At 40.0% G+C, this 15888-nt stretch overlaps 1 protein-coding gene across 2 annotated transcripts in view; it reads right to left on the bottom strand.

The window, feature by feature from the left end:
* RCAN2 (regulator of calcineurin 2) overlaps positions 1-15888 on the bottom strand; it is an 82626-nt gene that overhangs the window by 65311 nt on the left and 1427 nt on the right. The window contains exon 2 of one of the 2 annotated variants that reach the window (XM_085057052.1): positions 9260-9486. In XM_085057052.1, coding sequence (XP_084913178.1) covers positions 9260-9484 — 225 coding nt within the window. In that variant the 5' untranslated portion in view covers positions 9485-9486. Of the gene's footprint in view, positions 1-9259; positions 9497-15888 lie in introns of those variants that run through there. The other variant, XM_085057051.1, reaches the window with a different exon arrangement.

Here is a 15888-nt window from a genome sequence, read left to right as displayed (position 1 = left end):
TTTACTGTTTTGAATGTGATTAAACTATAAGGTTGCTTCTGTAAACGCATTGTCTTTATGCACTGCTAATGAAGGCTGACCTTCATTTAGCAGCCTTTTCCTTGGGCCAGAAAACTGATATCAGAACTTGTGGATGGATTAGGACCTCTGATGCTATTAAAATAAAGAACAGCTGCTGCCCTAACCACATTAGAATGGCTTTACTGCACTTTTCGATTACTATCAGCTAGAAAAACAGGATTTTTGTTGACTTCAGAGTGACAGTTTGCTGGAGGGAGAAGGGCAAAACTGTGTTTGATTATTAGCAGATATTTGCTGATAAGAACTATTTAGTGGAACAAACCAAAGACTTTTCTATAAATTACGTAAAGGCAGCTTTTCCCTTTGGGAGCTGTAGCTCTTGCTTGTGTCAGCAGATACCAGAAGGGTTGACTTCTTCCTTTAATATGCAATGTGCCAGCATCAGTCTCAATTAGACCCAGGGAAGTTCCTGCAGAGTTCATGGCTGTGGTTTATTCCAAGTGTGAGCTGGTGCCTTATCATCTTGGCTTTTATTGCTTTACAAAAACATGCCACTCCTTAAGATTGCCAGACAAGGAGAAACAGGGAAAAAAACCCAAAACAGGAGTAACACTGGTCAAGGATAGCAAGTATCACCAGTTAAAATAAATCTTATCATCCTAGAAAACAATATATTCTGCTATCATCCTGGAAAAGAAAGGCTCAGTATTCTGTCTACATGCAGTCAAACTCCAGTATTTTCAAGAAGGATAATCAGAAGGAAAAATCCACCAACACCAAAACTCTGTCAGCAGAAGTCCTTGGTTGAACCTCTGTTCCAGCTAACCCTGGTGGAGTTCAGAGGAAAGCCACACCAGCCTCAGTGTTCCAGGCCAGATCCAACTTCCTCAAAGATCAAAAGGCATTTGAGTCCAGGAATTTAATTCAATCTATTACAGGAGACAGACAACTGCCAAGTGGAATCTTAACCTAAATTTGTACAGTGTTTAGGGATATCTACATCAGACATACCCACAGTTTATCTTACTCCTTTCTCCAGCACAATGGACACTGTAATTAAGAGAATGCCTTTTTACTGACTTATTCACAAGATCTTGCAATTCCCTATGGCTCCCAAAGCCTGTTTTCTCATGCCATAACAGAACGCCCTCATAAACCTTGGCATGGATTTACTAACACCTTTGTTAAAACATCTCATTATTCCAAAGTCTATATTTTAGTAGAACTGATAAGAAAATTATATTCCGGTACAAAAAAAAAACCAACAAAAAAAATGGAAATACTTACCCTGAATGGTCCTTTCCCAGGAAAGATTTCCCTCCCACCCTGGTTTGAGATAACACATTCCCTCTAGACTGCAGAGTAGAACAGAGCCACAGAAAGCCAACACTAGAAGAATTTTTCCATAGTTGCTCTTAAGGAAAAAAATACGTTTCCAAATTTAAAAAGCAGACAGTAACTGCTGTCTTGTGTGTTCTGGAAAGAACATTAATCAGTTTATTTTTGTAATTTACAAACAACTAGTATAGTTAAATGCTTTGAAGCAGTACTTCAGATTTCAGCTGCAAGGAATACAAGCCTACCTTTAACCCAGTTGGTCTTTTGCCAGGCACGTTCTCCCATCAAAACAGGGGCATTTGTGCTACCAAGAACACTGTGCATGGGATGGGAAAATAAACCTCAAGTACTGTAACAATTATTAGACAGCATCCACATGACAGACAGTGGCCTTTCAAACCCAGAATTACATGCTATTTGCTTTTTGGTTGGTTGAGGGTTTTTTGTTGTTTAAAAAGAAAACAATACCAGCACCACCACAAAAACACCAAACGACATTTTCAGAGCAGGACTGAACATTGATTCAATTGAGGAATATTCAGAGCCGGGCAATTCCTGCAATGCCAACAGTATAACCTCCAGAACAACCCAAGAGAAGATGGAAGGAATGCCTAAACTAGACTGACAACCCCTTATAGCTCCTTTGGAAATTCTGCAGATCACCTCAGATGAAATTACCATCAGACTCTACATACACACATAATTGAAAGTTGTCATGTTAAGAGCTACAAGAGCAACTTTAAATCATCTCCTTATAAATATGCATTGACATTCTGAATATGCAAAACATACCAATCAAAATTAACTCATTTTCTTCCTCCGAACCAGAACGAACACTCAACAGATCCCAAATGTCAAGGAAGGTGAACTTCCCTACTGCTCCTTCTCCAGTAAAACCTCAGCTCTTTATGGTTACCATGGCTTGAGACTTAGGGATTTCCAGACACTGAGGTGCTTTGTGGATCTTCCTGCCAGTCATGTTTAGATAGTTCACATGTTACAGTACATACAACTTCATGAAGTTACTGCTTTTCTTATTTGTGCTCCTCAACAGAACTCACACCTTACCTGTGAGCAATGCACAGGAACAACAGCTACAGGGAGCAGCTGTGACACCACATCCCATTCCATGTGCCAACACAAAACTGGATAACAAGGTCCAGCAGCTACACCATGCAGTAAAAGTAAGGGAGGTTTATGAATGACAAATACAGAATCTTAGAATAGTTTGGGTTGGAAGGGACCTAAAAGTTGATCTAGTTCCAATCCCTCTGCCATGGGCAGGGACACCTTCCACTAGACCAGCCCAAGCCCCACCCAACCTGGCCTTGAACACTTCCAGGGATGGACTACCCACAGCATCTCTGGACAACCTGTGCCAGGGCCTCACCACCCTCACAGTAAAGTATTTCTTCTTAATATCTAATGTCAACCTACCCTTCTTTGGTTTAAGGCCATTTTAAGGCCAAATATCAACAGATTTTTCCAGCTGCAGAGAGAACTTGTGTAATGAGGCTGAAAATGTCGGGCTTATCAGTCCAGCAGTCAGATGGAATATCAGAAGCAGAGCATGGAAGGTCACAGGTGTTTTCAGACAAAACACTGTATTGCTCCGAGATGGTTTGTAGGAAAAGTATTTGAAATTAGTTACAGAAAAAAAAATGCAATGGAAAAAGAACTTTAGACTGCGTATTTCTCAGAGCAAGAACAGCCTTCAATAGCTTTATTTTAGTGCTTCCATGCTCATACAAAAAAAACAGTGCTTGGCTGTCTGCAAACCAGCGCCCAGGGAAAAGTGCAAAATAGATTCCCAGAGGGCAGCTATAATTCATGAAGGACACTGCTCCTGCAGCCTTTATTTGCAAAGTCTCTGTATCTTCATGTTATCAGATGCACAGACAGAATACAGTAAAGAAACACTTCCATTTTCACAGAATGCATGGAGTAACATTCATCCCATTTATAAAGCAGGACAAAGCAAAGTCAGTAGAGATTCCACAGCACAAGGCACAGTTTGCTTCAAGTGGCAGCTTCTGATAATGTTATCATATCAACTACCACCAACCTTAAAAGGTAGAAAAACTGAAAGTAAAACAAAGCAACAGCAAGTGTACCAGGAAGGCAGAGTGAAGCCTGCATTCCTTTCCAGCCCTGGAGCCTGACTTCATCTTTGCTAGGGTGACCTTCCACTGGGTCCAGGCTTGAATACTAATATTAGACTAAAAAGAAGTGTGCCACCCTCTAAATATAATGATGACTCAACACCTAGGGGCTTCAGTGATGTAATATGAACAAAGAGATTCTGACTTCACAATCTAGATGCTTAAAACTCAAGTCAAAAGGAACAGATATTCCCCTGCAGACATAAAGCCTGTCTAGAGCCTCCCAGAGCATCATCTTGAATTAGCCTGTAGGAAAAGAGAAGCAAAGAAACATTTCACACATGGCAGCAGACACACTGGCTCCACTTTGTTTAAAAGGAGCACTGAACAGACACATTTCAATTATTCGCTTCAGTCAAAGCACCAGCAGAAAGTTTCAGTTCCAGCATTAACATATAAAAGTTAAAGACAACAAAGCAGCCCAGTCAGCAGTCCAGTGTCTTCAATGAACCTTAAAAATAAAAATAGCAGCATGAAAATGTGCTTTGTTGAGAAATCTGAATGCAAGTACAAAGGAAAAAAGGCCTTTACAAGTAAGGCTACTAAGATATCTTAAAGCATTACCCTTGGTCAAATATTTCAGCACCCACCTGAGGTAGCCTTCAATATTTTTCAGGGTCCAAGTTCAATAATACATCTTAAAAAAAGAAAGTCAAAGGGAGTCTAACAGAGGCTTCTGCAGTAAGAGAAAGCAATCATCCAGTATATGTAAATAAAGTTGTAATGTGAAAGAATCCCTCATGAAAATAGTAATTGTTTTCATAGTAAAGTCCTTCTATTAAAATAGGATTATCTTTTCCATTGGCTTGTTAGTTTGACTTTTCTCCTTCCTGCCCCGCCCCACCTCCATTAAGCTCACGGCTCCAAAATTGCATTTTTAATCACCTTCATTCCCCAGTCTTGCATTCCCACACTGGCCCTCTGCATTGGAAGAATTAGGATACACTTCAACAGATGTTCACAGAATCACAGATTGGAGGAAGCTGGAAAGGACCTCTGGAGGTAATTTTTTCCAATCCACCCCTTGCTCAAGCAGGGCCACCTCAAGCTCAACTACCCAGGACCACATCCAGACAGCTTTGGAATATCTCCATGGAGGGAGAGACACTGCAACACCTCCCTGGGCACCTTGTGGTATCACTGTCATGGTAAAAACGTGTTTCCTGATGTTCAGAGGGAACCTCCTGTGTTTCAGTCGATGCCTATGGCCTCTGCTCCTGGCACTTGGCACCACTGTAAAGAGCTTGGATCAGCCTTGTTTGCACTCTGCCTTCAGGTGTTCATGCATGGTGTTCAGATCCACCTGAGCCTTCTCCAGCTCAACAGGCACTGCTCCCTTGGCCTTTCTTCAAAGCAGACAGGCTCCCATCCCTTCATCTCTGTGGCCTCCCTCCAGCATGTCTGTGTCTTCCTCATGCTGGGAATTTCAGAACTGGACACACATTTGATCAATATTTTCTCATGCAAAAATAATAATAATAATAATATCTCCTATTGGTTTGAATTACATTGGCAAGAAAAAAGACTTGGTGGACTTTGGCCATCATTGCCTAGGTAGCTTCACCATAACTAAAATGCTCAGAAACTGGTTAATCCTTCCTTATCTGAAATAAAACCATCAAGTTTAATTGGTACTCCTTCCAATTTGAGCCAAAAGAATGGGGAAAAAAATGAGCATGCAGCTTCTAAAAACCTTGAAGAAACACATCCTTCCCCCACAAAAACATTTTCTAATAATGACAGCTTTGTGTAAGCATCTCCTGAGGCACTACGGCATCTGAAGAAACCATCCTAAGAGACAAAGATGCTTCACTTTGACAGTGTGTTTACCAGTCCCAGCCTGAAGGAAGCTCGAGTCACAGAACAGACTGGTTGGTTTTAAAAAGCAGCAGTACATGCATGACAAAAGCACAACAAAAGGGTTACTGGCCAAAGTTTAAGGGCTATGAGTAGCAATTAACTGCTGAAACACTTGCATAACCACCCTTAGGAGTTATCAGAGTCATGCCCTTTGGCTCACCAACACAGTTGCTTTATCAGGAAAGCTAAAAGGAGCAACACCTCCCATTCTGTCACACTACCAGCCAAAAATAAGTCTCAATTTTGCCATATCTTGCTCACATAAATAGTCCCATCAGTTTTTCCAAGAGATGTGACAAAACCCAGGGTAAACGAATAATTTTATTTTTAGAATCTTTACAATAAGACTTCCCTGACCCAACCAAGTCAGTGCTTTACACTCCAAAACACCAAATTAATCTGGCCCTACCATTAACAGCTATATGCCAAAATAAATGATCAGAACACAGGACAGTCACAGGGACACAACCGAATGTGATCTCAGCTTTGCAACAGATTATCCTGTTGGATAATCTTCTCCACACCTTTGCTGGATTTTAAGAACTAAAAAGCTCTGTATTTTCTAGCACACAGTAAAGAAGGTACAATTTAATTTTCCTGGGAAGGACCACACTGTCCATGATGGGAGTGGAGATAAGCAAAGCCACCTCCCCCCCTCAGCTGTAGCAAGGTGCGATCGATCGTACTGAAGCTGCTAAACCACCCTGCACAAATCCTTAAATGCCCACATTACCGACCCAGTTATCTGGGTCTTATTCTCCTGATCCAAGCACAGATTTCTTTCCAAGAACACAGGCCTAGAAGGTAGGGAAGTATTTTTTACCAGATGCTCTGTTACTGAAGCAAGATCAGATGAAGGTAGCATTAATCTATATTCCCTTTTCCTTCATTGTTTAAGGGCAGTCACCCTGAGCAGCTTCATTGAAACCTGATGGCAAACTCATCTTCAGATCCCAGAGTCCACAACTCTTCAGGCTCAGGATGGTGAGACCTCAGGATGCCAGTCAGGAGATAACCCAAGCCTGTATCTTTGCCTGCAAAGGACACAGCTTTCAGCTGCAAGAATTCCTCACCTTCAGAAAACGAAGGCTCGAACCCCGGCTCCCTACATGTGCCATCATTGCCTTTGACAGGAGACAGAAGCTCTTCTAAGAGGGATTGCAGACACACAGAACTGGTGAAAGGGTATTTCTGACACAGTACTCAGGACAAACCAAATCAGCTTATCCCCAGCACAGGTGTACATGCTGCCAGTAGCTGCTGCAAGTCCACAGTCACGCACAATCTGGAATTTACCCTGTATCTGATACAAAGGAGTTAAATGCCTTCAAATTAAAAGCTGTCTTTAGTGAGTATTGCTTAGATATTTGTGTGTTAGAAGTTTGAACTTGACATTTCAGCCCCTTAGACACTGGAGGCAACGTTAACATTAAAACTGACAGAGTAAATTCTTTACATTAATGCTAATTCATTCTAAAGCCACTCAGAACTTTCCACACCAAGTCAAACCAGCCATTTACAGTAACAGGTTTCTCTGGCTTCCTTCACTAGCTAACTTGTAACTTCCAAACATACCTTCGCTTTCCTCCTAAAAGCACAGGTCAGGAGTAAAAGGCAAAGATACATTACAAAAAGCTTTATTTTCTGTAGCATGAACAACACAATTAAACAATTGTAGATATAACCCTTGCTGTAGTACATCCTTTTTAAAAGTTTAGTGTACCATTACATATACTTTGGATCAATATATAATTGAAGATATGACTGTTAGCAGCATTTATGAATAGTGGTCGTGTGAGATTTTAAAATTTAACTTAGCAACTTCACAATATTTTATTTTGAATTCATGTGTGCTCTTATCTTGCAGCAACAGTTATTAATAGAAAGGATTACGGGCATTTATCAACTGGGAACACAAGTGCATGTTCTACAGGAATAATAAAAACCATAATCAAGTCCCCAGGTTCTTGGATTTCATGAAAAATCTGAAGGTAATCCTATCTCGTTAAATATAGACTTACAGGAGTAACTACTTACCTGCAAACAGAGCTGTTCAGCCCACAGCACAGACAGGGCGTTCACAGACCTGCACGTGGCACAGAATATCCACCTCCACAACCCAGCTGCTATTCTTAAGACACATCCTTAAGTCCTGCAAGTCTTTGGGGATTGCTATCCCACATACTTACATAATCACCCATTCCATTTTCTAACTAAGCCATCAGCTAAATACCAGAATACAGCTCTCAAAAGGGAAAGCTCAGGAGCAAGTGGGGATAGAATCTCTGCAGGGTGAAGAGAGATTCTCTACTTCTAGACAGGTTTCTGTTTTCTTCCTTTAAAACTGGACTTCTAGATCCCTTCAACTTTAGTCCAGTTCGTTACCAGATGGTGAGAAAATTCTGGAGAATGGCAAGATGCTTTTTAGCAAAAGGCCTATTCAATAAAATAGGGCACTGTTTTCCAAAATTGCAATTTAGAGGGTATGATTTTTAACATATAGATGCCCATTTTAAAGCTTGTATCACAGCACTAATCTATATTACTCAAACATATACAGGACATCATTACAGAAGGCAAAGATGCCTTAAAAACTAAACCCAAATAATTCCACTCATGCAGACTCAACAGACACCACTTTAGGTACATTTAACAGGAAGCCTGTATCCTTAGAAATCTTGTTTTATTTTTCTTTCATCTTGTAATTCCCCCACTAAAAATCCTTTGTCAATTCTGGCCAGCTCTGGCTCCAGTGACTTTGTAGTTTTATCTGAATACCTCAAACAGTTTCAGCCAAAACCCACAGTACCACTGCCAGTTTGTTTCTAAATTGAAAATTCTGAACAGGACACTCAAGTAGCTTCAGATGTGCCTATAACAATTAGCTCAGACTCATTTCATCAGACAATAAAGCCCCAAGCTATCACTTTTATATTCCTGAAGTCTCGTTCAGAAAGAATCCTAGACTAATAAACAGGAACTGAATGCTTCTTGCAAAAGTTGATTTTTTTTTATCTTAAGACAATGTTGCTCTCAACATTGTTTTAGATTAATTGCAGAGTTCAAAATATTTTCATGAAGTTTCTCATGTCTTTTTTATGTAGAAAATCTAAAACAAATGATAGTGAGAACACAGTATTACACATGACTTAGAATACTTCAGACCTCATCTCTCTTCTCTGCAAGTACATGAAAGGAGGTTGGAGTGAGGCGGGTGTTGGTCTCTTTTCCAAATTAGCAATCAATAAGACACAAAGAAATGGTCTCAAGACATGCCAGGGGAAGTTTAGATTGGACATTAGGAAAAATTTATCTACCAAAAGGGTTGTCAAGCATTGTAACAGGCTGCCCAAGGAAGGGGTTGAGTCACCAGCCCTGGAGGGATTTAAAAGATGTGTACATGTGGCACTTGGGGACATGGTTTAGTGGCAGGCTTGGCACACACTAGTGCTGGGTTAATGGCTGGACTCAATCTTAGAGGTCTTTTCCAACTTAGAGATTCTCTTACTCCTTGAGAAAACTCAGAAAGGGAGCCTCTCATCTCAGTGCTCTGTGATCAGCAAGCAGGAGCAGCCATCACATGCTTGACTTTGCCATCCCCACCATCCCTGCAGCCAAGGTTGCCATGAAGACGCAAACCTGCATTTCAGCATTCTGCAAATCTCAACAAAGAAAAACATTTTTTGTTGACCTCATCTGACAGAAAGGCTTTTAAGCTCTTGAAATAAACATCAGGCAGAATGTTGTTGTCAGAAAGAAATTGTATTTGTGATTGAGATTCTTTGCACAGGACAGATTAAACTGTTTCATTGACTGCAACAAACAGATATAAAGCATAGGTTTCTCCTACACAGAAAACATGGAATCAGACACTGTACCTTACTGTCCTCATCCTCAAACACGGACTGGTGAACGTTACAGGCGAAGAGAGAATTCGGGAGATCATTGAAGTCAATTATTTCATGAAAATCTTCCTCTGCAAAACATCTCTTTAGGCCGTTGTCTCCATTGATGGAGTAGAGTAGGAACTGCCCTCCATCCTCTGGGATGCAGCCATAGTGGCCAAGGCCCCGCATTCCAAAGAAGTAGGAATCTCCCCTCATTCCTGGCAGCATGGAGAAGATAACATAACACAGTTACACTACATATTTAAACATTCCATATCCACAAGTTAACCAGAGATTCTCAACTTTGGGGGCTCAGTTCGTGGAAAGTAAATGTCACACTATTTCGAGACAACAACCAGCCTCTGACACAGGGCACTCAGACCAGTTTCACTAAGGTTCAAACAGGGACTTGGCTTTAACTTCATTTATTAGCACAGGAAAGGCCTCTAAACATATCAACATAAACAACAAGCTTCTGAACACAAAGCAGAAGAGACACATTACTTAAGGGCCCCTTGCCCTAAGAGAAAGCACTGTGCTGTCTTTGGGTTTAAGAGAATCACATTTGTTACTGGAAAGGCTACTGGTACTTCTGAGTTTGCAGCCAGCTCAGGAAGCACAATACACTGGGTAAGAACAACTTTGAAAATTACTTTGAAATTTACACTGGGCATCAAGGAAAAAAAACAACAAAATACCCTTTTGGAAAGTGGAATGAACATGGCATCATCAAAAAACAGTACAATCAAGACCTATCTCTGCAAAGAACACAGCCATTTTTTCCTACAGTTTAAGTACAGAAGTTACACTGTTTTTCCATGCCCATTAGCAATTTGTTTGCATCTTAATCACACTAGGAAGCAAATAAAGTTAAGGGAAGAGTGGACTCAAGATGACTCTCAGCACTTTTAGGAAAGTCCTGCAAATTTTGGAGCCTTTATCCCAAATGCATAAGTATAGAAAGGTAAATTTAAGGCACACAGAATGATGGGCACACATAATGAGCCCATACATTAAATTGTATCACTACTGTTGTTACGAGAGTAAGCTTTATGCCAGCCAAGGGAAGTAAGTTAAGGTTCAATTAATGATCAGTGTGTTAATTAGTATAAAATAAGGTATTTAGCAGCCTTAGTAGACATCAATCACTTCTACAGAGCCCCAGTAAGTTAACCAGAAGTTTACTGGATATAATCCATTCCCATTTATTTGTTCTTTTCAGTAACAATATGCAATCATTAGCTGCTTTTCCTCCTCATAAGACAAGGAGTTAGACAGTTACATAAACTCAGTGTGCTCATCTGTTCTGATCTGTCCTTGCTCTCTTGCATACTTGCTATTCTCTATAAATAGCTGTAAATATTAGCTCAAATACACTATATAGAACTGCTGTCCAAAATTAAACCATATCAGCCTATTACACTTAATCTCAGTAAAGCTAAATTATGGAGCTAATTTGCCATGGCTGTGCCTTTCATATAACCTCTGCTCTAAAATGAGATTTGGCTGATGACAGAGCACATCATTCCATAGCATAAGGTTATGGAAATATCAGTAACTGTTATTGCTGGAGTCTTAGGGACAATGACAGAAGTTCTCAAGAACAGAAGCTGAAACCATGCTCAAAAGTACTGTGTTAACCTGAGGACAGGTTTTCAGGCTATCAAATACACACTTTCCTTTCACCCGCTCAGTCCAATATTAGCATAACTACCTCCAACTAATTTCAATTTGGAAATTAAATTCTAATTGGAAAGAAAAAGCCTGAACAAATGGCAGAGGAGACAGCTACAAGTTCAGCAGTACACACTAGTGTAGTAGAGTTCACCATCACAGCAACATTGCCTCTGGTATTTGAGCCAACTCACTTAAGCTTTGTATTATTGTACATTTCATGGTAAACACATCCAGGGAAATACTATAAAGAGCAGCCAGAAACTTCACTTCAGAATGTAGTATTTTCTCTAGGAAAAAGCATTAATAAATCATCTCCTCCAAAAACAATCATCTCTAAGCATGTTTGTCATCATGTCTAGCCTGTGTCATTAGGTTTATGATAATGAGCCTCAAGCCCAGTGTGTTACAAAACACAATTTACATGGCAAAACAGACTTGTGCCAGTCTATGGGAAGAATTTAATTCACAACAGGAAAACGACTTGCAGACAGGAAAGACTAACCATCTGAGAGTCACAAAAGCTGGAGATGCGGAAGTTGTAGGAATTTGGATTATGAATGTTGAAGCTAACAAGTTTCATACCTCCTTTCCCAAGGCATACCAAAGCTACTAGTGTGTGCAGAGAAGCAAAGAATCTCAGTCTATTGACAAAAGTAAGAAAAGTCTATAGGCTTCCTCACTAGAAGTTTATTTTTCTCTCCCGGTAGAGCCATGTTATAATAAAATACTACATAGGAAAGCTTTTAAGTTAGGAATTCAGCAAAACCCCTATGACAAACAACAAAACAGAACAGGACTTTAAGTTACAACCACAAAGCTCAGGTTTTTAACCAGTAACAAAATGAACGTACTCTGCAGCAGCCAAGATTAGAAACTAATAAATACTTACATCACATGGCAGTAGCTTTGCTCTGCTAGAACTCTTGAACAGGGAAAGCTAATTTCTTTTTTTTCAGCCCATTATTGAGATGGATTTGCCCAGTGGGACGTGGGTATTGGCCAAGTCTTTTTAAGGAAGTCACAGTCTCACAGGCCTTCTGACCAGCTCTTTTTCCAGACTTGCAGGTGGGTGTCTGTGCCTACACAGGCATCTTCTCCCTTGATACACCCAGAATTCTGATCAGTGTTCCCTCCACTAGCTAGTCAACTTATAATACCCCAATTCTTAAAGCCGCTGCCCAAATTATGATGGGACATGCACAGTTAAGAACACCTGTATGGTACAATTATTTTTTCACAGATTTTCCTTTGCCATGCACTGCACCATACACTGTAGCACAGCACCACAGTTAAAACAGAAATCTCACTAATAAAATACATAGATGTTTCCCCAAGAGAAAGAAACTGCCTATGAGCTTCAACTCAACGGTAATCAGAGGGGATAAATATTTGAATCAACAACATTTGTTAGCAGACTTCAATCAGAGGTCATCCTCAGGCATAATATGGGAACCTTACATTTTTCCATATTGTGAATTATGTTACACATACAAAAATTTACATATATATGTGTAAAATTCATAACTACATATCCTTTATTACATCTGTAAAACCTTAAGGCTCACGTATCATATTGTTGGTAGTGCTTTGTGGCTTCTTTGAAATTACTTAGCCAATTCAGGCAGTCCTCTGACAAAAAAAAAAAAGTTCTCTTTCAATTATTCAACTAATTTAAAACAAAAGAATTTACATTTCAAATCCCTTAAAACAATTAACACTAAGTCATGTATCATCCATGAACGGGATTTCCACTATAAAATAAGCCAAACTAAAAGTAATCTTTTATTTAACTATAATACAGTCACTGGATCACATTCCCATTAATCTTAAAGTTCTTTCCACAGCTTCTGACAAATTAAGTTAACTTCATCCCCTTAGGATCTTTCTATACGTAAAAAAAACCACCAAAAACCCCAAAAAACCCCAGACACCCACATAATAGTAAACTGTGCTTATCTTCTTTTTAAAATGCAGTGAGTTCAAACCGAGTTATGCATTTGCTTCTCCCCTCCCAAATCAGAAGATTTTTTAAATAGTTGAGATACCAGAAGTTGCCATACAGAATTTCAAAAACAGTGGCAATGGCATTAAAAAAAAAAAAAAAACTATACAGTAATACAGGCATCATCCAGCACCAATACTGATGGTAACTTATCCAAAATTTTAACTGGGACCACGACAGCAAACTCTGTAGCAGGATTGTTCCCTTGAGAAGTCTGAGACACTGAGGTAGAATCAAACCTTAGCCCAACAACTTCATGTAACCTCCAGCTAATGCTGAGCACTTGCCACATCCATTTATTCCCTTTATTTAAAGTTCACCCAAATGTCATCTGTCTTATTTCTGAATTTGGTGTAGGTTTGGACCTTTACTTTTTACTTTGGACCCTCAACTTTAATACATGCCACAGAACGAAAACCCTGAGAGTGCTGCACTTTTAACCCTCAGAAAACCACAGCAGACATTTCCCACCCAGACCTACACATCACTTCACACTGATGTGAGTTACTTCACATTTCTCCTCCCATGGTCCAGGTGTGCAAAGGTTTCTAATTTGGGATAGCTCCAAACACAAGGCAAACACCATTCCCACTGGAACAGGTCAGGTCATGTCAGTGTTCAGCACTGGAGATGCTGTGACCAAAAGCTCTGTAGAGATTTCAAGTAGGAGCTCTGTGTTCATTCTGCTACCTCACTATTTTTAGACACAGTACACCTCTAATTAAAATTAACAGAGGCCAGCAGAAAATTATGTTCACTGGAAAACAGCAGTAGCTCACTGAAGTTTCTCTTTGAAAAATTACACTTATTTAGTGTAAAACTGAAAGGGCAAAGATGTACGTCTTCTCATGAAGCGAGATCCCTGCAGAGCCAAAACCTTCAGCAGAAATTTTATTGAATGAAGACAATTTGACTGCATGAAGTGTCTGAATGTAAAAATGCCTTATGTACCACTGAGCCTTTAGATTTATCCACTGGCTTTTTTGGAAACTAATAAGGCATTTCCTTGGTGAACATTTTCCTGTCTTTGGAGGTTTTAAAAAGAATCCCTGAGGGACATCCAGAAACAGACACATATGTCTTGAAATCACTAGGAAACTTTACTTTTTTTTACTAAACACTTCTTGCCATGACAAACAACATGACTAAAAATAGAATAAAGCAAACAAAACGTTACAAATAGAAGCTTTAAATATAATCACTATAAACTAGAAGTATTATTGAGTCCTGAGTGCAAACCTGGAAACCATAATCTGCAGGAATTAAGAAAATTTGATGGAAAAAAACAAATCAAGAAAAGTTGCAGTTGCTTTTCTAGAAGGGTCCAGGAAAAGTGTAGGGCTTCCATCTAGGCTCCCACTGAAAAAAATAAAAAACCAGCCCCAAAAAAGCAATTTTTACCATAATTCAAAGGCAGGGGAGAGGCTGGAGGGGATAAATCAAACCCACTGAGTAAGATTTTACTGAAAGAATAATTTTTTACTTAAAATATTCACTGACTTTACAACAGCAGAGTCACCAGTTTCAGTGGTGTCAGCCTAGGGCTGCATCTCCTGCAGAAGCCAACTGGCTCCACAAGGAGGGCTCTGTCAGAAAGTTCAGGCGTAACAGGGAAGGTCACAGAGTAACTTACTGAAATTTCATTCCACTCTGCACAATGGACACTGGAGATGAGCATTATTTTTAATGGTGCTAATTCTTCACTGGAAAGCTCCTATGGACTTAAATAGAGGCTTTTTACTTAATTAGAAAGAGCAGAACTGGACCTCACATGACAGGATTAATGAACCTGTGCAGCCTCAAAAGCAACATGGACTGCAGTGACCCCCTCCCACAGCCTTCACCCCTGATCTCCCACCTGGGTAAATTCCCCTTACAGGAGTCAAAATTACCAATACAGGGAAATCCACTCACATTTGAGCTCCAGTTTGGTTAGCACCACACAAAACCAGTGCCAATCTCCACTTTTCCTTTTACAAAAGTGGCAGATATGAGGAAGAGGATTTTAATTTTTTTTTTCTAAATGCTAACTGGTGCAAATCCCAAATGTTCTAATCCTTTCCATTGACATTCTAGCCGCATTAAATTTAGCTGAGACTTTGGAACTATTTTTGGAAGCTTTTAACATCCAAAGGGACTATTCAGTTTTATTCCTCTAAAGCAAGACTGGCCAGCTCAAGCAGCCCAAGATATGCACATCACACTGCAGGTTCAGCTGTGCCTCCCACGCCAGGGATGTATCCTGAGACCACAAAGGGACTCGTCTGCCATTGCCTTGGTGAGCATCTGCATCTCCAGCCCTGAAGAAAACAATCCACAAGGCACCAGTGAACCCAACCGAGCCAAAATTCCAGTCCCACTCCACAACAAGAAGGTGATACTTTGGAGCAACCAAGGACAGATGTGAAGATTCCCTGTGATGTTCTTAAGGTCAAGAAGCTGAGCTTTGATCAGTCGGGCACTACAGTTACCATGGCAACATTCAGGCATTCAAAGAAAAAAAAAAAGCCTTCCCCAAACACAAAGAAACCAGAACAAGCCTTCTGAATACCTTCACTTGGCCTCTATGCTAATCTATTTAAAGCAAGCCTGTTTTATAAGGGGCACACAGCATTAGAGCATCACTGGCCTTCAGCCAGAGCTGTCACCTCACACAGGGGTCAGTGGAACACTCGATTAGCAGCCCTCCAGCTCGTAACCTGAAATTCAGAACTGTGCCCCAAATCTTATCCAGAACTACCTGCAGCAGGAGCCATTCACAGGGCTTAACTCCTAGAAGATACTCAGGAAACAATGATGACTTGGAATAAAATTTCAAACTTTCCTCCTCTAAAAAGACTTCCTGCTTGAAGTAATTTATAAATAAAAAAAAATTAAGGGCACTGATGTAAAGACAAATATTTTCAACACAAACAATGACAAACCTAGCTGCTGAATCTGA

The sequence above is a fragment of the Lichenostomus cassidix genome, chromosome 3, assembly GCF_008360975.1.
Source record: "Lichenostomus cassidix isolate B80296 chromosome 3, HeHo_3.0, whole genome shotgun sequence".
NCBI classification, from domain to species: domain Eukaryota; kingdom Metazoa; phylum Chordata; class Aves; order Passeriformes; family Meliphagidae; genus Lichenostomus; species Lichenostomus cassidix.
Note: the sequence above shows the minus strand (reverse complement) of the source record. Positions and strands in the feature narration are given on the sequence as shown.